The sequence below is a fragment of the Malania oleifera genome, chromosome 1 (assembly GCF_029873635.1).
Source record: "Malania oleifera isolate guangnan ecotype guangnan chromosome 1, ASM2987363v1, whole genome shotgun sequence".
Taxonomy (NCBI): Eukaryota; Viridiplantae; Streptophyta; class Magnoliopsida; order Santalales; family Ximeniaceae; genus Malania; species Malania oleifera.
In genome coordinates, this window is record NC_080417.1 from 127,021,800 (window position 1) to 127,046,624 (window position 24,825).

The window sequence follows — 24,825 nt, forward strand, 5'->3', positions numbered from 1 at the left end:
TGAGTTTGTCCCACATTGGAAAATATGAGTGGATGATGGATGCTTATATACATGGTTGGGCCCAAGACCCAATAGGCTTAAGCTTTTGGGTCAAGTTGGTGTTCACCCATGTGTATCAAGTCCACCCATAGGCTCTTCCGGTCCTAACATGTTTGTCTTTGATTGATTTGGGAAAATTATTGTTGATAATTTGAAAAAAACTTTTCAATTAGTTATAGTCCAAACCCCAAACTTTTCATGGTTGTGTATATAAAACATATGCATCCAAACTTAGGATTCAATTTTATTTTTTATTACTTGGGTTCGACTCTTCATTCTCCAGTGTATTTGTGTTGGTAATTCATGACATGACCAAGAAAAATGCATGGTTAAGTTGACATTTTGGACATAGGGAATTAATAATAGGTTGATCTTTGATGTGGGGTTGCCCACAATCTTTTTCTTGTTTGATTGAGTGAATGAAGGTTTTCTATTTTTTATTTATTGAAACATGATTATTAGTTTGCTTGTCTTGAACAATATGAGGCATACCATGTATGGCTTGGCTGTGGGAGAAATGACTGATCATGTGTTCAGTTTTTAAATGTTTGAATGGATAAATAAATTATTTTTTTAAGACTCTTTCATAAAAGTAATATAGGGTTCTAAATTTGGGTGAAGGAGGAGCCAAAATCATAAAATTGTTGGGAGAAAAGTAAATGAGGAAGCTGTGACCAAATGCTGCAATTTAGGTCAACTATGACTTGAATACCTATAAAGGCCCTCTCAGTGTGTCATTGGTTATGAAATTTTCTAGTGAAGATGAAGAAAGTGGATAGGGTATTATGTAATAAAGTATTCAAATATTCTATCAATGTCGATTTTTTTGGTTGTATGATATTTGGTTATTTTTTTTGTCATGGCATTGTAGTTTGGGACCCTTAGAAATAATTATAATAATGTGAATATTTGGTTTGTACCCCATAATTGATTAGGTAGTGAGGAAATTATGTATGACATGATTTTGTTTTACATGTATAATTAATACAATTATTTATTATTTTCTCAAATACTCTGGTTATGCAATTGTTTGTCATTAAAACATTGGATAAGGGCAATTTTAAGGACTAGGTTGAGTAGCTTAGGGTTCATCTTTCTATTATGAATGTGCATTTGACGTTGAGAGTAGATAAACTTGTGAAACGAAAATAAAATTGTTTTTGCCAATGATATGGTATAGTATGAAAAATGGGAACAATTAAATCTATATCTGATGCTTACGAAGTATTCATGGAAAATCCCATTAGATAGAGTGTCCTCGAGATATAGAATGCTAGGGCCTTTTCAAAAAGCCTTATTCTTTTTTTTCTTTTCTTTTTTTTTAAAGAAGATTTCACAAAGGTTGACAAGATCGAAATAGGGACATATATGAGAATGTTGAGTTCCATTAGGTACAATAATTTTAGTGGAGTGCAGAAGCATATTAAGAAACTTACCTATTATCACAACAAATTGAATGTGATGAAGGCATCATTGGCAGAGAGATTTTTAGGCTTGCAAGTTTTGGAATCCTTACCCTCATAGTTTGATGCACTGAAAATCTCTTGTAACACTTAGAAAGAGGTCTAGAGCTTGAATGAAATTACTGCAACAGTAATCTAAGAGGATGAGATGAGAAAGAAGGGCAAGGTAAATTTGGTTTAAATTATAATCCATCTTCTTCTAGTGGGAAGAAATTTGACAGAAATAATATGAGCAATCATCAGGCTAGGAAGAACAAAAAGGATTATGGGAAATCGCAACAACCAGTTGGATCCAAGGAAGATGATTTTAAGGGGAAATGCAACTTCTATCACAACATAAGAAGGTGAATTGTTGGAATTTCAAAAACTGGTGCGAATAGAAGGTATCCCTAGTTTGTTTTGAATCAAATATTGTTGATGCACCTTTGAATTTCATGTGGTTCGATACTAGTGCTATTATTCATGTTACAAATTCCTAGTGGAGGAGTTCAAAATCTAGCGAATGCCAAATGAGGGAGAGTCGAAGGTGAATATTTAGAATGGAGTCAAAGTTAAGAGTAAAGCAGATGGGAACTGTTAGGGTTCAAATTACTCCTAAGGTTTTGTTTTAGAATTAAGGAATGTTGTTATGTATACTCCGTAAGGAAGAAATTGATTTCTATTTTGCTTTTAGACAAGTATGGTTACTTTTTTCATTTTAATAATGGAAAATCCATTTTAAGCTTTAATTCTTCCATTGATGGTTCTTATCCCTTGTGCGATGTTTTATATAAGCTTGATTTAGATCCAATTTTCTTAATTCTTTTTCGTTATTTACAGTGGATGCAATTGTTGGTTTCAAGCATGGTAGATCAAATGAGAATTCTTCTACGTTATAGCATAGAAACTTGGGCCACATTTTGAGCGAGAGAGCAGAAAGACTACTTAAGAAGGGTTTTCTGCATGACTTATGTTGATTATATATGTAAAGAAAACTTACATCTAGAGTTAGAATTAAAGGGCCTAACAATCTAAGACTGTTCTAATATTAATTTATACGAACATTTGTAGTTCCTTCACTCTTTTTGCAAGGGTGGTTACAAATATTTTATCACATTTACTAATGACTTTTCCTGCTATGGTTTTATTAAACTCGTCTATGAGAAATCTGAGTCATTGAAAGGATACTACTTGTGATGTCAATCAGAGGAGGTTAGTATTATAGGAGATATGATAAGGTAGGGCAAAATCCTAGTCCTTTTGCTAGGTTCCTTCAGGAACGTGGTATAAAACCTCAATGTACCATGCTTGGAACTCCCTAATAGAATGGATATAGTTGAGATATGGAATCACACTCTTTTAGATATGGTGAAATGCATAATCAGTCACTTAACATTACTAGAATTTCTAGGTCGTGATGCATTAAAGCCTGCTGTATATATTCTAAATCAAATGCCTAACAAATCTATTCCTAGAACTCCTTATGAGCTATAGTTGGGCAAGAAGCCCAGTTTGAAGATTGTGCAAACAAGAAAATAAGATTTATACAGACTTCACTTGGTAGGCCTCAAAGCTTTAGTCACAGCAATGCACATCTTTCATTGGGATATGATGATGCAACTCCACCCGGGCGGTGAAGACAAGTATCTACTGCGTGGAACAATATTCAATTAAAAAAAATCAAAAGTTAATTTTCCTAGAGTCCAAATACGATGCCACAAAAAGTCCCAAGTCTCCTTTCTAGATATTTGAAAATCAATTATACGAGTCAAGTACCATCAAATCCTAGCGCGTACAATTTCAAGAAATAATATGCACACTTATGTTGCTGAATCATAAACCAGAAAAAAAAAATTAAAAAGAAAATATATCTATACAAAGAAAGAGACGGTTTTTGTCATAGTTTCTTTTAAAAAAAAGTCATATTTATACAATTTATCTACACAGATTGACAAACATCAACTCTTTCCATAGCTGTCCATGGTTATTGATAATTGTTAACATCTCATACTTTTCTTCGTTTTTGTATACTTAAAGAGCACCGAGTCCTGAAAACTGTAGATCCAGCAGATTCCACATCCAGTGAAAAACTATTGCAACTTGCCTGGATAGGATGTATTGCATTTCCAACATTTCCACTAGTTTATTTTTTGAAAATAATCAGAACACGAACTGAAGGTATCAACAGAAGATGAACATATGTCCACTAACCATTAGTTGACAAACCCTGTGTCTGGATTTCATTGATTTTGTGTTCATGACCAAATTGATAATAGTCCTTCATGGCCTGAAGCTTCATCTCATCAGTTAAAACACCTGATTTTGAAACCGAAACTTGAACAACAGCTCTGCCTTCAAGCATGCTCACCACAGATGACATGGTAGGCCTAGCAGCTGCAGACGCATTAGTGCATAGGAGAGCCACATTGATCATTGTCATAACTTCTTCTTTGTTGAAATCTGAGCCGAGTGTTGGATCCACCACCTCCATTAAATCACCCTTCTGTTTTAACAGAAGTGCCTTAAAACAGAAAAGGCAAAGAGGTGCAGTAAGGCATTTTAGCTCAAAAATGTCCAGTCATGTGAATGTCTTGGTGTTTTAATCACAAGCATGGATTCAAAAATTTGGGAGAAAAAATGAAAATTTTGAAGTAAGAAGTGTAGCAGTCCTGTTCAAATGAAGCTAATCTTAGCATATTACATATTCTAACAAGAAGAAAAAGAGTGGGGATAGCTAGCCTGCTTCTTGTTAGTGCAGTCTAAACCAAAATGCTTATATTTTAAAGAAACATAAATTTTTCATAAATCTACCATCAATTCCTTGTGCTACAAACAAGATAGCAATGAGTTCTGCAGATATTGACTTCCTTTTTCATTTTTTTGGTTGATTGAGAAGTCTAGTTTTACCTAATGCTGAATTTGGTTTGAAGCATGGGTTTAAATACCAGCCATTAGGTATTGGTGCCTAACAATAACATTACAGGACAATATCTCAAAGTGCTGGGACGCACATCCACATCATCTGCTATAGTATTGTAATGGCCATTGTGGTACACTAAAAGCCCTTAGCCACTAGGTAAGCTGTGAATTGCTTAAAACATTATTTTCTGCACTATTTCTGTGTTCTTAAAAAAAAAAAAAAATCAACCTTTTAAAATTTGAAAAAAAAATTTCTGAAATATGTCCACCATATTTGCTACCAAATAGTCAAGAATTAAACTCAAATTAAGATTAAATTAATTGAACGCAAACGAACTATTTGTTAAGCAGCAGACTACAAATTATATTTCAGAAAGTTCTCTCCTACTAGAAATTATATTTTTGACATATCTACACCCCTCCATTGCTTGAAAAATTGGACTTTGAACTTATATTTGGAGGCAGGTAGTCTCTTGCCTTTGATCTATACTTAAATAATTACACAGTTATGTTATTATGCTATGAATTATAAGATATGCATATGTTTTTTTGTTTATGTCAATTATTTTTAGGGTAAAAGACACTAACCTCCCTTGAGCTTTGGTTAAAAGACACAAACCTCCAGAGGTTTTAAAAATACCGTAGACCTCTTTTGAGATTTGGACAAAAGATGCAAACCTCCCTTTAGGTTTCAAAAATACCACAAACCTCCCATAACATTTAATTTTTAGGACACTTGCACCCATCCTTGGACTCGTCTTTTGTCAAATATGTAGGAGAGATATGCATCTTTTGAAAAACCTTAGGGAGGGTCTGCAAAAATTTTGAAGTCTTAGGGGGCCATGTGTTTTTCCAAACCTCCCGGGGGGGGGGGAAGATCCCGTTTTGAAACTTAAAGATCAGTCCACATTTTTTTGCCAAACCTCAAGGAGGCAAGTGTCTTTACCCTTATTTTTATGATTTTGCACTTTAGATCACATTTAATCAATAAAATAGTGAATAAAAAATACAAGTTTTTTTTTTCTTCAACAAAAAAAAAAAAAAGGAAAAAGCAGCATAACATTTAACATGGTCTATTTGTACTATCCTTGTGTTTCGGACCATGGAAATCAAGTCTTAGATTTGGATTTGTATGGTTTCGACAAAATGCAGTACAAAATTAAGTTGGGCTGTTTCAAAATATATGCAAATCCAAATCCAAGGTCCAAATCCATTCTCCCAAACACAAACTATATGTATATTGATTCCAAATTTTATTTTTTTAATGAATCAGTATTAAGATTTTGGAGTCAAAACATCATACCTGCATGTTTCTGAACACTTTTCTAATGTGATAGGTGAATTCATCAACACAGTATTTATTATGTATTCCCTAAAAGTTGAAACAACCACGACCATTACTTTATGATCATTACTGGCCAACCACTACTATTATTTTTTTAGGAAGGAAACAAGAAGGAAAACTGGTATAAAGAGAAGTGCCCATTAACTTGAGTAATAATCCTTTTCTTTTCTTCAAAGGAAAGCACTTTCTTTTCTTTCCTATCCCCTCGCCTCTTCCTTTCTCTATTTTTTTCTTCCCTTCCACCACACAGCACAATAGATCATATTTAGAAGCAAACAAGAAAATTTATTCACACTAAATGCAAAAAAAAGAAAAAAAGAAAAAAAAAGAGGGATGTGTAAGTTACCCAGTCAAGTAGATGAAAGCAATTCTCATTGGCCCTGTAACTAGTGTTCCTTCTCCCGCTGACAATTTCCAAGGCTACAATTCCAAAACTATACACATCTGCTTTGTCAGTTAAATGACCACGCATTGCATATTCAGGAGCCATGTATCCACTGCAAAATCAATAATATAACAACATCTTTTGTGTGAGATCTTCAGATAAATGAATAAAATCACCATTTTTTGTGAGATCTCAAAAATGCTTACTTTGAAGGCAATAATTCCTACAGATTTAAGTTTCATAAGGACATGCATCATCTTTTAAAGCACCTAATGGCTAATTTGTGAACTCAAGAGTCAAATTGCATGCTTGGAAATTTTAAGGGCAAGCATGCGTTCTATCAAAAGAATTGTTTTTACAGCAACAGGTCATAAAATATTGTGAGAGAAATTTTAGAATCTTCAAAAGAATGCAGAGTTGTAAAGAGATTGTTGCTGCCATATGTTTTACTATCATTTTTAAAATGGCTGCAATTTTGTTTATAATTATTAGAATAGTTTCTTTTTTAATCATTGGAGTACAGTTGTGCAGTTTACACAGGTTAATTGTTTTGATATATGGCGCTCCTATTTAGGTAGAATAGACTTTAACTCTTCAAGTTCTTTTTTTTTTTCCAATCTTGTTGATCAATGAGTTGTTTCACTTTTATTTAATTAAATCAATTCATTTATCCCAAAAGAAATTGTTTGTTACAGCACCACATTGCATGAAAGCTTAAGTTCTTAAGTTGTGGACAAACAATGTATGTCAAACATTAAAACTCCCACATAAATGTATGCAGATTGCACGTGTAGAGATAAATGAACAATAAATAATTCTGGTTACAATACAACAACAAAACCAAGCCTTAAGTTCCATTAGGTGGGGTCGGCTATATAAATTCTTTTCCACCAATTTATGCGATCACGAACTATTTCTGTTGACAAATTTAGGGCTATTAAATCCTTACTCACTATCTCATTTCAAGTTATTTTAGGTCTACCCCTACCCCTTATACCACCCCTCATAGTAACTAACACATCCTTCCTCACTAGCGCACTACGTGGCCTACATTGCAAGTGTCCAAACCATCTGAGTCGTCCCTCCCTTATCTTATCTTCTATAGAAGCTACACCTAACTTACCGTGAATATGTTCATTCCTTAATTTATCTTTTAGTGTTATACCACTCATCCATCTAACTGTCTAAGCATTCTCATCTCGACAACTTTTACTTTTTGGATATTCTGCTTCTTCGTCGCCCAACATTTTGATCCATATCGCATAGCTAGCCTTATAGCCGTCCTATAAAACTTCCCTTTCAATTCTAAGGGCATTCTACGATCACAAAGCACACTTGAAGCACTTCTCTATTTTAATCAACTTGCTTTAACTCTATGCATTACATCATCTTCAATTCTGGTTACAATGGACAAGATAATTGTTACCAATCATATGATACACTTAAGCAACAAGAATGGAACCCAGGACCTATTTACATCTATTTTTCTCACACCGTGTAAAGTGTTATGACTATAAACCATGGTAAATTTGAATTACCTTAATAAATTGCATGGTTGTTGCTTTTGCTTTTGTGTTGACTGAGTTGATACTAAGCATGCTGTGCATTCATTTAGTTATGTTAATTGACATTGGAAATTTCATTTAATTTATTCGTGGTAGGAGGGGCTAGATGAAAGGAAAATAAGACAACCCATGTCAAGATATATAACAAAGAGTTTGGGCAGAAATAGAAAAAAGAAAAAAGAAAGTAAGAAGAAGAAGGGCATGCTGAAATTTAGGAGGGGACGCCTGGGAAACAGCTGGCAGTACTGCAGAGCCCTTGTTGCCAGCAACAACTCAATATACAATTATCTTTTTTCTGTAAACCCTAGCTCTAGGATGAGAGAGAGAGACAGACAGAAAGAGATTCTGATAATCAAGGTAGTGTTCTTAATTTTTCATTTATTCATCAGGGGATTTTGGGCATTTGATGTAAAAAACATAGAAACTTGCATCAAACTGAATACTAATAAATTGAAGATGCTGATAATCAAGGTAGCTTACTTAATTTTTTATTTACTCATCTAGTTATTTTGGGTACTTGACGTAGAAAGGATAGAAACCCTCTCTCTCTGCAGTAGGCTTTGCATGAGCAGGAAGCCCTGTTGGATGTAGGACAAGAAGCTGGAACATGGAAACCCCTTGTTGGGGACAAATTCAGAAGAATTGAGTCAAGGAATTGTTGGGTTTAGTTAATAGTCAATCTCGTGTTTAGCTTAATTAGTATAGGATTATGTGTATTTGAGGCTTGTTTGTAATGTTTGTGTATTTTAGGGGTGTGTTTGTGATTTCATAGGGGTATATGTGTAATTTCCTGTGTTAGAGGCTTTCTTATAAATAGTGTGTGTGTAGGAATTAGTTGCTGTTGAATTTGAATTGAAACTCAACGTGTGCTTTCCCCCTTCAATCTCCTTTCTTCTCTATTTTTCCTTCTTCTTCTTCCCTTCTCTCCTCTATCTTTCCCAAATGATGTGTTGGTAGTAGTTCCATGATACTGTCGTGCATCATTTGGTATAAGAGCCTGACCAAAATTTTTTTCCTTTTTCATTCTTCCATTTTCAGTCTTTCATTTTCCTTACAATCATTCTTCTCCTTCCCTTCCTCGTTGCTTCTCTGTTCTGACTGTCTAGCCATTCTCTCTGTCTGTTATTCTTCAATTTTATTCTGTTCTTTTCCTGTTCTGTTCTGTCTCTGCTGTCCAGCTGCCTTTTTACTCTTCTTCTTCTTCCGCCTCCTTTCCTCTTCCTCCTTAATTCCTCTTCCTGTTCTCTCCGTTCTGTTCTGTCCTGTTCACTGCTGTCCAGCAGCCTTCCTTCTTCTCTTCTTATCTGTTCTTCTCCTCCTCTTTCTAACTCTCTTCCATGATTCTCTCTCCTTCTGATTTCTGAATTTTTACATTTTTCCTACATCTAGTATGTTCCATCATCCTGCAACTTTACATAATAAATAAATAAAGTACAATCATACCCCTGAAACTCGAAGACTATTTTCCAGCCAACATTTCACAACAACACCGGAAACATCAAAGACAAAACACCCTGATGCACATACACCATCCCCTGCAGTTTCATCATAGTCTGACCACTGGACGCCACACGCAGGCAGAAAACTTTCCAGCTGATGGCCCCTTGAAATCCCTAACTTCCTGTGTTTTTCTCATCACAACACCACCATCATTGCAATCCCCATTTGCTGATCTACCTTCGACAAAAATCCCATCACCAGAAAGTGACTGCCAGTGACTCATGTGCCTTATGGATCTTCGATGTGCATGAGAAAAACTGCCAGAATATCCTGCAATTGCCAGACTTATAATAAATTGGTCCAGCCACAAGAATTTTGTGTTTGTCCCTGAGATTTTGATTTGCAGCAAGATATTTCGATTGTGGACCTGTTATTTTGCAAATAAGTGCAATATTTTGATATGGAAGGCTAGAAATTGAAGTATCAGTGTAACAGTAGCCCTCTGGAGTGTGGATTTGTCACTTCAAGCAATAAAAATCAGTTTGCTTTGCTGTATTTGTGAGTTTTCCACATGAACTTGTTTATTTTCTGCATATACTCAAGATTACATGTGAATTAAAGATGGTTCTTGAGAAATTGGGAATTAGGCTTGTGGGCAAATTGGGTTAAGGGCTTTCAGTTATATATAGTTGCAGTGTATATAAATAAATCCAGCAAGATGGTAACAGACTATTGGAAAAATCAATGTTTTACAAGGTGAAGGCATAATTGCAGGGTAAGCCTTGCGGTGTTGGAGCTCAATCCTTCTGAAGATTTTATTTTTGATTAAAATATGTAAATAAAAATTACATATATTTTAAAAATAAATAAAAATTTTAAAAAATCATAAATATAATGTAAAGAAAAATCAAATATAATTTGCAAACTACTTGTTGAGCCATTCAAAAATTGCTAAGTTGACTTCATTATGCAAATCATGACAAGAGATAGCTATATCATCACAAAGAACAAATTGTTTTCAAGATCTAGGATACAACTCTCAATTATTTTGGACATTTTGAGGTTGAAGAATGTTAGAAATTAACTCATATTATAACATTCCTTTTATATAAACACGAAGTTAAAATTTTCTAGCCAAATCTAACTTGAGAATCACACAACCAAAATGGATAAACCTCAACCAAAAAGGTGCAAAAGAGTTGCCTTTTGTACAGATGCATAAGCCTCAGCATGTAATGTGTTAGACTTTTTGAGATTTGGTATTTTAGAGTGAGCCTCAAGGCATTTTAGGTATTTCTTGCCTTGAGGTCAATTGAGCCTTTTAAAACATTGAGAAAAATGAATGGCTTTTGTCTTACTCTAGGCAAAATATCAAGCCATTCAATACTTTTCTTTAAGTGCGGAGAAAATGTCTACAAATTCATCATTTGATGGAGTATGTCCAATGCATGTGGTTTCTAGAAATGGGATCACTTGTATGCAATGTCATTCAGAACCACACCCAAAGCCTTATAACATATCTTGGATTGACAACTTTACTTTACATATTTGAGAAAAATCTAATGTAACTATCCAAATGGGTGACCATTTTGAAAATGTTTGGTGTGATATCATTACCATGAATATTGGCCATCTACTCCTGGTTTCTCCTTAGTTTGATGATTTGGGTGTGACTCAAGGACATGAAAACATGTTTCTTTTACTATAATGATAAGAAGATTATTTTGAAGGCCACTCTACCAACCAACCAAGACAAAAAATCTGAATTTATTAATCATGCCAAAGTAACTCAACTTAAAGATGCTACAAGAGAGGCAATGCATGTGTTTGAAGACATTCAAATTAAACATTCCTTGTTGAGCTTTCAATCCCCAATGTGATTGATGCCAATTCTAAATTCAAGTCCATGTTGCTGCCAATGGAACATGGTTTCTTGCATCACTCAAGCAGTGGCTTTCAAAGAATCCAAGTTTGCTTCTTACTTATGATCATACAACATTTCAAAATTCAAGGCTGAATTCTTTCTAACTAGAGGAGAATTGATGTAGGGCAAGAAGCTGGACCATAGGAAAAATCTTGTTGGAGATAAATGAAATGGGTCAAGGGATTGTTATGTTTAGTTAATAGTTTATTGTTAATTGGTATAAGATTATAAGTATTTGGCGCTTAGTTGTAATATTTGTGTATTTTAGGGGTGTACATTTGTAATTTCTTGTAGTTTTAGGAATATATATGTAATTTCGGGTGTATTTGACTTACTTGAGGGTTCCTTTAGGTGGTACCGTGGTAGCCCTAAGTGTTTTGGAGTCCAGTTATAGGAAGGGTGACGAAGAGATTAGATATGTGGAGGGGGGCTTTCTTTTCTTTGTGGGGGAAGAACTACTTTAATTTAGGCTTGTCTTTTCTAGCATTCCGCTGTATTTTTGGTTACCAGGGGGATTGCTAGTAAGCTAGAGAGAATTATGCGAGTTTTTTTTGTGGTCTAGTTGGGGGGGGGGGGGGGGGGGAGGGGAAGGAACCACTTAGTAAGATGGGAAGAGGTTTGTAGGTCTAAAGAGGAAGGGATGGGTCTAGGCAAGTTGGTGTCCCTCTAGAAGATTCTTCCCTTTGGCATAGAGTAATAAGAAGCAAGTTCAGGTTGGATGAGAATAGATGGGATACCAATATTACTTTAAGATGTTCTTTGGGGAGTTTGTGGAGGTCCATTTCTCAAGTTTATCCTTATTTCACCCTTGACACTAAACTTGAGGTGGGGAGGGGTTCTTGTATCTGTTTGTGGAAAAACCGAAAGCAAAATACAGACATATCTTTCTTTGTTGGTGATCTGAGTGGTCCTTTGGTTTCCCAGAATATCCATTTTAGAAAACCTCTTAGCAATAAAAAGATGGTGGAATTGTCTTCTTTGTTATCTTTTTTTGTGGAAATAATCTTTCATCAGGGAGGGATGTTCATTCTTGGTCCTTGGATCAATCAGGAGTGTATATTTTTTTTTGAATTCTTGATCCATCCTAACTCTTCATTAATGCTTTATCATATTATTTGGAAGGCCAAGGCTCGCCCTAAAAAATCAAGGCTTTCACTTGATTGGTTGTGATTAATAAATAAACTATTTATTAGTGTGGGCTTCACAACTACAATGAATATTTTTGCATGATTACTGAAACTTGTGAATATTTTGTAAGATTTTTTGTTTGAAATGGTTAACAAATTAAGATCTCAAATTTTGGGAATTTGGATCCAGAAACCCATCAATCTAGGACGTTGTTGACCTATGAATTGGTATGTGCAATCTAGATCATGATTCAAATGGGGGGAATAACCTAGGTAACTATGGTAACTCTAGATAAAGAGGTTGCTTAGCGTGTTCATGACAATATAATGGTGCTTGCATATAAAGAACTCACATCTTAGAATGGTGAAATCCTCATATGAACAAGGGGGAATTAAGAATGTCCATTGACCTTGTGCTTGCTTACCCTACTTTTATAACAATTTTAGGTTCAATGAAATCCTCATATGAACAAGGGGGAATTAAGAATGTCCTTTGACCTCAAGCTTGCTTACCTTACTTTTATAACAATTTTAGGTTCAATTGAAAGAAATGAAAGCCCCACTTGCTGAGTTTTACAAAGAGATTGCCACATCATGACATGTACTACATGTTGGCAGGAAAAAACAAAGCATGTGTTTTGGTTGAGAACATATTTAGTTCAACAAGTGTGAAAAAATGTATATAAAGTAAACCCTAATGTAACAAGTTTGCTGGTTACGGTAAACCTTTTTGGTTACATTATGAAATATATGTATGTATCATGTGTTTTAAAAATACTCACTCTTAATTACCTTCTTACTTGTATCATGGCTGGTCATGTACTAGGAATAGGGACATGACATTAAGTCACCACTCCATCTAAAAGCTTAAGTTGTTAGGTTGTATTAGGATATGTTGCACCAACATTGCATATCAAGCCCCCATCACTACTTTACCTAAAAGATTAAGTTGTTATGTTGAGCTTTGCATACTAATATTACATACCGAAGGGAAGGCCTAAGTGCACAAATCCTTATCTTCTCTTTGCTGTCTCCCTCCTCTTTCCTTTTCTAGCATCCTTTAATAAGCAAGTTGAATGAGCCTTCAAAAAAAGGTCCTATTTGAGATATCTTTGGCATCCAATATGCATCAAAGCCCCCAAACAAGATTTTTGGACTACAACGTATATCAAGCCTTAACACTCCCCAAATGTGCAGCCCAATTGCACATGGAGACAAACAACAATAAATAACACCTAGAATAAGATAATTTTTAACCAACACTAATAAACACGTGCAACAAGAATAGAACCCATGGCTTCCTTAACCATAGCTTCAATTTATTTTATTTTATTTTATATTTGGTCTATCGTTAGCTCACATTGAGCTTGGGCTACAAAACAAGAGGTAGGCAATCTCATACCCCTTCGCCCTTCCTACATCTAGGAATTGAACCTGAGACCTGCAACAAAACTCCCAAGTTTTAACCTTGTCCGGGGAGACTCAATTATAGCTTTGTTACCATGTGAAATTACCAATTTACCTAAAAGCTTAAGCTATCTATTAAAGCTTGATATACATTGTTGGCCCACACCCTAACAACTTAAGTTTTTAGGTAAAATGGTAATCTAACATTGTATCAGAGTTGGTTACTAGAAGGTCCTAGGTTCTAGTCTTATTGCCTATATTTATTGTGAAGTGTCCAAAAAAAGTTATATTGCTTACTGTAATAGTGTTATCTACTGTGTATTAAAGCTTGATATACATTTTGGTCCACAAACTAACAACTTAACCTTTTAGGTAAAATGGTAATCTAGCGCTATCAAATTTATGCACTTGTTTAAGTTAATCTGTTTGCACCTTCACATGCGAGATAGGAGACAACAATGCATATTAAACTTTATTTAGGATGTGGGCCAACAATGTATATCAAGCCTTAACACAAACTATTCAACACTACCCCTCATGCACGATTCTATATTGCTTGCAAAGATGCAAATAGATGAACTTAGAAAAGTGCAAAAAGATACAAACACAAACAGGAAAAAAAAAAAATGCACATTATACAATACAATGAACATAACATGAGAAAATAGATAAAACAAGATGTAAACACGGTACTAGTGCCTTTTAACATGGCATATGGTTCACAAAGTTTTGAATTCAAATCTACTTAATTGTGTTTGCCAATTATGGATGTGCTTTGAGCCCTTTTCTTTTTGCACTAGTGATGGATGAAGTTACTAGGAGTATCCAAAATGAGGTTCCATGGTGTATGTTGTTTACAAATGATATTGTCGTGATTGATGAAACTAAGGGTGGAGTAGAATCTAAGTTAGAATTATGGAGAGAAGCCTTAGAATTAAGTAGAAATAAAACTTAATTATGAAATGAAATTCAATCATAGATGAGGAATATTGGAGAAAAGATTATACTTGATGATCAAGAAATTAATAGCACTAGTAGATTTCAATACCTTGGGTCTATTGTGCAAGATAAAGGAGAAATTGAAGAAGATGTATTACATTGAGTTAAGTAGGTTGGGTAAAATGTAGAAGTGCTTCGGGTTTGCGATGTGATCATAGAATACCCTTAAAATTAAAAGGAAAATTCTATAGGATGACTTTGAGACTAGCTGTGTTGTATGGATTAAAAGTTGAGCAACTAAGAAACAACATATCCAAAATGTAAAAGCAGCCAACATAAAGAATGCTAAGGTGGATGAGTGGTATAACATTAAAAGATAAATTTTAAGTATTGAACATATTCACGATATGTTAGGTGTTGCTCTTGTAGTAGACAACATAAGGGAATGGCAACTTGGATGGTTTGAACATCAACAACGTAGGCCAAATAGTGCACCAATGAGGAAAAGCGATATAGTTACTGTGCTGGGTAGTAGAAAGGGTAGGGCTAGATCTAAAATAACTTGAAATGAGATAGTGAAAAAGGATTTAATAGCCTTGAAATTTTCGGAGTAAATTGCTCGTAATCTTGAAAATTAGTGGAAAAAGATTCATGTAACTGACCCACCTAGCGGAACTTAAGTCTTAGTTTGTTGTTACTATTGTGTTTTCCCATTATATATGTTATAGTGCATTAAATAGTATAAGTGTTTATGCACGATTTGAGTTTAATATATTTGCCTAGTCACGTGAGAGAATGGGTCACACAAGAAGAGAAGTGTTGGGTAGTTTGATAGACATTGTTGACCCATCACCTAATAACTTAAGTTGCTAAATCAATTGGTAATCTAACAATTCTAATTCTTGAATGTCAATTTGTCAACAAGTGTACTACTATTTATAAGTCCTAAGAACCCAAATGCACTATAAGGAAACTCAAATTTCCCACCTTACACGTGGGCTTTTATACGGTGACTCCCATATGGCATTCAGGTGAAAGAGCATTGATTTGGAGTGGGTAATTAAAACTAGGAAAAAGGATTTGTATTATCAAGAAAATTTTATGAAACATCAAGATTTGGATTAGCTCTATATTGAAAAATGCAAGCGATGTCCTTTGACTTCCCAAATTCTATTTTTATGTTTCTCCTAATAAAAAAAAAAGAACTTATTGACATATAAATGTGTGCTTGCACACGTATGAGAAAGGGAGAGAGCGAGAAGAAAAAGTACATTGACTATGTATTAGACATGGAAACTCACTAAGTTCCAGCAATTTGGGTACTCATGTGAGTATGACCTCCTTCATCAAGCTTCGCCAAGCCAAAGTCAGATATCTTGGGGTTCAAATGTTTATCAAGAAGCACATTAGTGGCCTTAATATCTCTGTGAACAATTTTCAGCCGTGATTCTTCATGGAGGTATGCCAAACCTCTTGCTAAACCAACACAGATCTTCTGCCTCGTAGTCCAGTCCAATTTCAACTGGCACTTGGTTGGGCCTTCAAATCCTTAAAACAGATAAAGATTAGTAGTAATCATTAAATGTGCACATACATTTGCAGGTCATTGTGTTCATACTCAAATTCCAAAAGCAGTTAAGCACATGTCTGAAATTTACCAAACAAAGCACGAGCAAGGCTATTATTTTCCATGTACTCATATACCAGCAGCAATTGATTTTCTTCAATACAACAGCCATATAACTTCACTAGATGAGGATGTTGTAGCGCAGAAATCATCCCTATCTCATTCACAAATTCACGAATTCCTTGCTTTGACTTGGAAGAAAGCTGCTTCACTGCAATTACAGTGCCATCTGATAAAAGGCCCTGCATATGAGAAATGATGCTAGGTGTTCTCAAATCAAAAATTTTATCTGAAAGAGTTGCAGCAGCAATTAAATGCAATGCATCAAAGAAAATAATTCTTGTGTTTGCTACCTTGTAAACAGAACCAAAACCTCCTTCTCCAATTTTGTTAGAATCAGCAAAGTTTTTTGTTGCAATTTTAATTTGCCTCAGGGTAAATGAACCGGTTTGTAGGTCTAGACCTTTTAAATCTGCAGAAGATGCTGTGTCAGATGGTGTCTGCAAAATACAAAAGATTTATGATTCCTAGTACTTCGAGAATGATATCAACAAGTAGTGATGATGTCCTCAACACCCTTTGAGAATAATATCAACAAGTAGTGATGAGGTCCTCAACACCCTGAGGAATCAGCTAATTGCTTGATATAGACAATCACAATGACTGACCAACCCAGCCAGGAATGCTTGCAAACTGAGCCACCATTGCAGTGTCAAAGGTCAAACAATTTCAACCTCCCAAACAGTTTTACATACAACATTTGCTCTGTTGGTGTTTTGGATGCATGAGTTTGTGCATATGACCACACATATCTCATAAGGATAGTGGGAAAATTCTGGGGAAGGGAGAGATAAGCATTTGGTTCCTGCTTCCGCTAGTATGATTATCATTATCAGGGGTTGCAATTAGCTAGCAAATACCTCGGTACATCATATTTTTTATTCCTGGGCATCTTTTCCACAACACAACAGCCAGAACAAAGATGAGAAATGCTCCTGCTGCAACAACTCCAACCACCAAGCCAACATTTCCACCTCCATCATATGGAGGCATAAAATCTGCATGAAACTAAATAGTTATGCTATGGATATGCTGATGAGACAACATTGTTTAAGTGATTGATGAGAATTCTTGTCTGAAGTGAGTTGAGACAAACAAATTAGTAAGTGAATTGAGAAACAGGAAATATGATCATTAAAATAAAATTTTTTGAAAAAAAAAAATAGAAGGATGAGGAGAAAATGAATGTGAGTTATGGTCCTCGTATTTTTAAAATAAATTTAGAGTTAAATATGAACAGTTTCCACAATTTCACCTGTACATAGCGACTAGAGTAAATTAAGGGAAAAAAAGAATCATTTTGTTATAGCTCGATAAACATTGTAGGCTCATAATCTAACAACTTAAACTTCTAGCTAAAGTGGTCATCTAACATGTTATTAGAGCCTTGATTGCCAAGAGGTCTGGGTTCTAGTCTTGTTTCCTATGTTTATTGTTTCAGTACTGGGTGTTGTTTATCATTACATGCAATCAGGCCGCACATGCAGGCGAGTGCTAAGGCTTGATATACATTGTCAGCTCATAATCTAACAGTTTAAGCCCAACACATTTAACTGTATGTCATGCAATTTAATCATAAAAATCCATTTCCAGAAGCAGAATTTAAGACAAAAGATGGGGATGATTAACAAAAATGATAGTAAATTATTTGATGTGAAGACATTTTTTGACAACCTGCATAGAAAAAAAAAAAAAAGCATCAAGAAAAGTTTTGTAAAGTTAGTGATGGAGGAGAGAAGAAGAGAGGAGGAGAAGAAGAGAAAAAGAGGAAAAACTGGGCAGCAGTTTCCTGGAGTCTACATACAGCTCCAGGTCTGCCCTCTTATACATTATTAATAATAATAAATTCTGAAGGACAAAAGTATCTTCATTAGCACAAACTAGTTACTAAAATGACATATTCTCTTCTAACATTCTCCCTTAAGCTGGAGGTGTATAAATACCACCGAACCCAAGAGCTTGTAAGTTGTAACAACCAAAAGACAATGCGGACTTAAATAAAGATTTCGTTAAAACACCGATTAATTGATCTACAGATTTCATAAAAGGAGTTCTCATGACCTACTCCAACACAGCATCCCTCACAAAAGGACATTCAACTTCTATGTACTTTGTCCTCTCATGAACATTGGATTGCTAGTAATATAAATGACAGATTGATCATCAGAAAACACATCATTAGCTTGATTACTGATAATGGTTATTTGGTAATTAGCATATTAGTATCTGTTAGAGTTATGTTAGTAAGTGTGAGTTAGTAAGGCTACTATGGTCATTGGCATTGAAAATGGAGGGAGAGACATATCATTGAGATTAGGTCCTCCACTTTATCCAATTATTCAACATAGTATCAGAGCATGATCCAACCATAACCCCTACCACCAAACCAAACTCAGCTGTTTTAGGAAAAGACACTCCCGTTGCTGCCTTTCTCAGAACCACTACGACTCTTCAATATTTCACAACCAACCACATAGCCAAAGACAGAACCCTCTGAACTATAATCCTACAAAACCCCATTGCTCGAAAGTTCCCCATGCACCCTATGCGCCGGATGATTACCGGCAGTCCCACCCCCATGCGCTGGCATGTAAGTTTTCCTTCAGAATGCTATGATTCCTTCCATAGACCATAATGTCAAGTTGTTGGGCATGTGTTTTGGTCAAAGACCCAATCTTTTTCGACCATGCACTCATGTTAATTCGTTAGCTGTTCAGTTCTAGTAAAGGCCATTGGTGAGTGTCTTGGAGCAGCAGCAGTGTTCATAAGCTATTTTCGTGATGCTGTTGCAGTGTTACATCAGTTTGTTAGTGACTTGTCCGTGGTAGTTTCAATGGTTCACCTCATTCGTGGTTGTCTCAGTGTATCATTGTTTTTTTTTTTTTGAGGGCCGCCGCCCGGGGGGGGGGGGGGGGGTGGTGGCCTTAGGCTGGCTTAGTTGTAGGGTAGCTTAGTTGTGAGTTGTGACTCATATGTGGTGGGTCACCTTGTTCATGGTTGCTCCAATTGTGCCGGTGCTGTGGGTTGGTGTCGGATTTCTAGGGAATAAATTAGGAAATTCTATTTTTTAAAATCTGAAATTACTATTTCAATTTCTAATAGTTTCAGTTTTCAGTTTTCTGTTTTCTAGCCTAGATATCTGCTAATTTGATTTGCTGATTTTGTGGCCTTCCTAATTTGGTGGCCTTCCTCTACTATTTATCTTGTAATCGTGTCTCTTGAAATTCAAGAAGAATAGTTATTCTTCTTCTAAAAAATCTTTCACGGTATAAGAGCCTCATGCTCTTTTCTTTTGTTGATGTTGAATATGTCGGCGATGACCAGCGCCCAAAGAAATCCTACCGGCTCTTCCGGTACTTCCGAAACCATTCCACCCAATCCCACTATTCCTCCCAAGTCTGTATCTGCTGATTAGTATTCCCAGAATTCAGCCCTTTATCCCACGGTTACAAAACTCAATGGGCGTAAGAAACCATGGTGCAAGCATTGCAAAAAACCGTGGCATACGAAGGAGATGTGTTGGAAGGTTCATGGTAAACCAGCAAATTGGAAGCCAAAATCCAAACGTGACAGTCACGCCTACCAAGCCACTGCTGAAGAGACTCAGGAGCCTTCTACCAAATCAGATGCAGTCCCTTTTACCAAGGAGCAATTAGAGCACTTGTACAAATTGTTTCAATCTCCAAAACTGTCCTTAACTCTGTCTTGCTCTTTGGTACAGAAGGGTAACTCTCTTGCTACTGCATTTTTAGGTGTTATTCCTAATTCTGTTCATTCTGGATAATTGATTCAGGTGCAACTGATCATATGACTGGTTGGTCCAAATTGTTCTCATCCTATAGTCCATGTGCAGGCAATAAAAAGATCAAAATTGTAGATGGTTCACTCTCGGTAATTGCCGGGATAGGAACTATCAAACTCACTTCGTTGTTAACTCTCCATGATGTGCTCCATGTTCCAAATTTTTCTTGCAATTTGTTGTCCATTTGTAAAATTACCTCTGATCATCTATGTCAAGCTAATTTCTACTTCTCTTATTGTGAGTTTTAGGAATTGGCCACGGGGAGGATGATTGGCGGTGCTAAGGAAAAAGATGGACTCTATTACTTTGACGATGGACCTAACTTGAGTAGACAATGTCAAAGTACTTGCTTAAATCCTGTTTCTGTTTTCAAAGATATGATATCATGTTATGGCATTATAGGTTAGGCCATCCTAATTTTCAATATTTAAAATACTTGTTTCCCAATTTATTTCGGAATAAAAGTCCATCTTCTTTCAATGTGAAGTTTGTCAGTTTGCTAAACATCATCATGCATCCTTTTCTACCCAACCCTACAAAGCAACTACACTATTTACTGTGATTCATAGTGATATCTAGGGCCCATGTAGAACATCTATGTATTCTGGCAAAAAAATGGTTTCTGACCTTTATTGATGATCACACGAGATTAAGTTGGGTTTATTCGATTAAGGAAAAATTTGAAGTGGAAACAATTTTCAAAAAATTTTACACCATGGTACAAACACAATTTCAAAAAAATATTCAAATATTGCAGAGTGATAATGGCCGAGAATATTTCAAAAAAATTTTGGGCCAATTTTTTCTTGAAAAAGGAATTGTTCATCAAAGCTCTTGTGTTGACACTCCACAACAAAATGGTTTGGCAGAAAGAAAAAACAAACACTTATTGGAAGTAGCTCGGGCATTGCTTTTTACCAATCAGGCAAGGTCTTAAATTTTCATTTCGACTCAAATTTCAAAGCTCCAAAAGTACAGAAATTTTAATTTCGATGTCAATTTCAAATTCGATTTGAAAAAATAACAGAAATTAATTGTAAAGCATGGAATTTTTGTGAAACTTTAGAAATGGTTAACAAACATAATAATGTAAGTTTTAGGACTAATATATGACAATTTAAATACATATATGTTTTGTATGAGGTATAAAAGTTATAAAATATTATGTGCATCAAACATATTTGTGAGATAATGTACATTAAACTTATTCAATTAATACAAATGAAATTCATAAATCATTTAAATATTATTTATTATACAAATAATAATAATTTAGACATCTATGGTTAAATAAAATGTTACTATAAGTTTATTTTTTCATATAATTTCAAAAGCACTTGTAATAATCTTTTAATTCAATAAAATAAATAAAATAAATTAAAAGAGAAATTTCACTTCACTCCTAAATCACTCATTTGAAATTCGACAAAATTTCATTGTATGGTTAAAATTTCGACAAGTTTCGCTAAAATTTCGAGATTTCGATAAATTTTGAATGATTCATTGAGATTTTGATGGAAATTATGCAAGACAGAAATTGACTGTCATTTGGATTTCGAGGGTGACAAAAATCGAAAATTTCAAAGGAAATTTTGACAATTTCATTGAAATTTAAGACCATGCAATTAGGTACCTAAATATCTTTGGGGTGAATCCGTTCTTACTACTACATATCTCATAAATAGAACACCTAATCAGGTTTTAAGCTTCGAAACACGTTTTGATGTTTTTCATAAGTTTTATCCAACAAATTGGCTGTCTTCTTTACCACTAAAGATATTTGGTTGTACCGCTTTTGTTTATATTCATAGTCATAATCGAGGAAAACTTGAACCCTGAGCCACAAAATGTGTGTTTGTTGGTTTTGCTCCCACTCAAAAGGGGTATAAATGTTTCAAACCCATTTCCAAAAAAAGGGGGGGGGGGAACTAAAACAAAGATTCGGCTGTGTTTCATGATTTTTTCCAAACTAAAGACTCACAAAATGATCCTTCTCCAACTTTGATTATTCAACCTGAAAACCCAAGCTTTATTATACCAAGAGAAAGTGAGTTGAGTTTTTTAGATACTGAAAAGGCAGGTCTTCCTACAATGTGATCTCATGATGTTCATGATCCTATAATGACTAACAAAGGAGAAATTGAAAAAAAAAAAACACCACAGCATTGGTACCATTTGACATTGTCTACTCACGACAGGGGACAACTCGAAGGAAAGGGTCTTCCAATCCTTTACACTATCCAGAATCCATAAATCCTCCAGGTAATGTCCTCACCGAACCTTTACCTTATGTTCAATCCATTTCATCTTCGAGTTCTGAGTCCTCTAGTTCTGAACTCGAGTCTGGTTCCAATCCTGAGTTCGATGATTCTGAACTTCCCATTGCTGTCCAGAAGGGTGTGAGGCCTCGCACCCAACATCGATTGTCCAATTATGTGTCCTATGAAAATCTCTCACCTGTTTTTCGTGCTTTTACCTCACAATTGTCTTGTATGGAGATTCCTAATATTGTGCAGGATGCCCTAAAAGTTCCTGAGGGGAAGGAGGCTGTCTTTGAGGAGATGAAAGCTCTTGAAAAGAATGGCACGTGGGAGTTAGTTGATCTACCAAGAGGAAAGACAATTGTAGGGTGCAAATGGGTGTTTACAGTAAAGTATAAATCTGATGGTTCTCTAGAACAGTATACAACTCAATTGGTCGCCATGGGATTCACTTAGAACTATGGCATTGATTACTTGGAGACATTCGCCCCAGTTGCAAAGCTAAACTCTGTAAGAGTTCTTTTGTCACTTGCAGCTAATCGTGACTGGCCTCTGCAACAGTTGGACGTAAAAAATGCATTTCTTAATGGAGACCTGGAGGAAGAAGTGTACATGGATGCACCTTTAGGATTTGGTGAAAAGTTTGGCACAAAGGTGTGTAAACTGAAGAAGTCCTTATATGAGTTAAAACAGTCACCAAGAGCCTAGTTTGAGAAATTCACTTAGTTTGTTAAAAGGCAAGGGTATACTCAAGGGTAAGGTGATCATATGATGTTTATAAGAAATTCACAGGATGGGAAGATAGCGATACTGATTGTGTATGTAGATGATATAATTCTCACTAGAGATGACGTACTTGAGATGAATCGATTTGAAGACTTCCCTCTCATCAACATTTGAGATCAAGGACTTAGGATCTCTGAGGTATTTCCTTGGAATGGAGGTTGCTCTGTTGAAGAAAGGGATTGTTGTCTCCTAACAAAAGTATGTCCTTGACCTCCTTAAGGAAACTAGGATGAGCGGTTGTAGGCCAGCAGACACTCCAATAGATCCCAATCAGAAACTTGGAGATGAGAAGGAATATGATCCGATGAATACAACTCGGCATCAAAAGTTGGTGGGAAAGTTAATTTACTTATCAAATACACGGCCCAATATTGTTTTTGTTGTGAGTCTGGTAAGCCAGTTTATGCATTCACCCTCACCCTACAAGAAACATCTTGAAGTAGTTTATCGGATTCCCAAATACTTGAAAAGTACACTAGGCAAGGGTTTACTCTTCCAAAAGACCACAAAGCATAACATAAAGGCATACATTGATGCAAATTGGGCAGACTTACTTATTGACAGGTGATCCACGTCAGGATACTATACTTATGTCTGGGGAAATATGGTTACATGGCGAAGCAAGAAACAGAATGTGGTTGCAAGGATCGGTGCCGAGGCAGAATATAGGGCAATGGCTAACGGAGTTTGTGAGATTCTATGGCTGAAGAGAATTCTTGAAGAGTTGCAGATGCCAGTGAACATGCCAATGAAGTTGTATTGTGACAACAAAGCTGCTATAAGTATTGCTCAAAATCTAGCACAACATGATCACACGAAGCATGTAGAGATTGACAGACACTTCATAAAAGAGAAGATTGATAGTGGAGCTGTTTGCATGCCTTTTGTTCCTACTACTCAACAAATAGCTGATATCTTCACCAAAGGACTTTTTAGTCCTAGTTTTTAGCTCTTTGTAAGCAAGTTGGGCATGATAGATATCTACGTTCCAAAATTGAGGGGGCGGTGTCGGATTTCTAGGGAATAAATTAGGAAATTCTATTTTTTAAAATTTGAAATTACTATTTCAATTTCTAGTAGTTTCAGTTTTCTATTTTCTAGCCTAAAGATCTTCTGATTTGATTTGCTGATTTTGTGGCCTTCCACTACTATTTATCTCGTAATCGCGTCTCTTGAAATTCAATAAGAATGGTTATTCTTCTTCTTAAAAATCTTTCAATTGGTTTCTTGGGGCTGTGTCTAAGTTTCTTCATGCTGTGGCAGCCTTGTGCTGATTTATTGTGACTCGTTCATGGTGGGTCACCTTGTTTGTGGTTGCTCCAATTGTTTCGGTGCTGTGTGTTCATTTCATGTGGCTGTGTCTAAGTTTCTAGGTGCTGCGGCAGCCTTGTGCTGATTTATCCGTAACTCGTTCATGATGGGTCACCTTGTTTGTGGTTGTTCGAATTGTTCGAATTGTTCCAGCAATTAATCTTGTTATCATTGGTCTAAGTTTATGAGTGTTGGGATGGAGTTTGCAAATTCCAAAAAATATGGTTCCCTCATTAGTCACTTGTTTGAGTGAACCGTGTACCGTGACTATATCAGAAGAGTAGTATTTGAGGTTTCTATAGTATCAACCGTCTCAAAAGCATCTTATCACGTTGCATATTTTTCTTAGAAAAGTAATCCTATAGTCTGTTTGTCATCTGGCATCTCTCCTTCTAGTCCTTGGGTTATAGATTTTCACTGCCACTAACCATATGCCATGTGCGACC

General features: G+C 35.6%; 1 protein-coding gene across 1 annotated transcript in view; it reads right to left on the reverse strand.

Moving 5' to 3' along the window:
• Positions 1-3,343: 3,343 nt before the first annotated feature.
• LOC131150969 (probable leucine-rich repeat receptor-like serine/threonine-protein kinase At3g14840) overlaps positions 3,344-24,825 on the reverse strand; it is a 54,928-nt gene continuing 33,446 nt past the window's right edge. The window contains exons 16-22 of the mRNA XM_058102097.1: positions 17,080-17,217; positions 16,513-16,631; positions 16,191-16,401; positions 15,834-16,080; positions 6,092-6,242; positions 3,693-4,002; positions 3,344-3,585 (exon numbers count right to left, since the gene is read on the reverse strand). Of these exons, the coding sequence (XP_057958080.1) occupies positions 3,572-3,585; positions 3,693-4,002; positions 6,092-6,242; positions 15,834-16,080; positions 16,191-16,401; positions 16,513-16,631; positions 17,080-17,217 (1,190 nt within the window). The 3' untranslated portion in view covers positions 3,344-3,571. The remainder of the gene's footprint in view (positions 3,586-3,692; positions 4,003-6,091; positions 6,243-15,833; positions 16,081-16,190; positions 16,402-16,512; positions 16,632-17,079; positions 17,218-24,825) is intronic.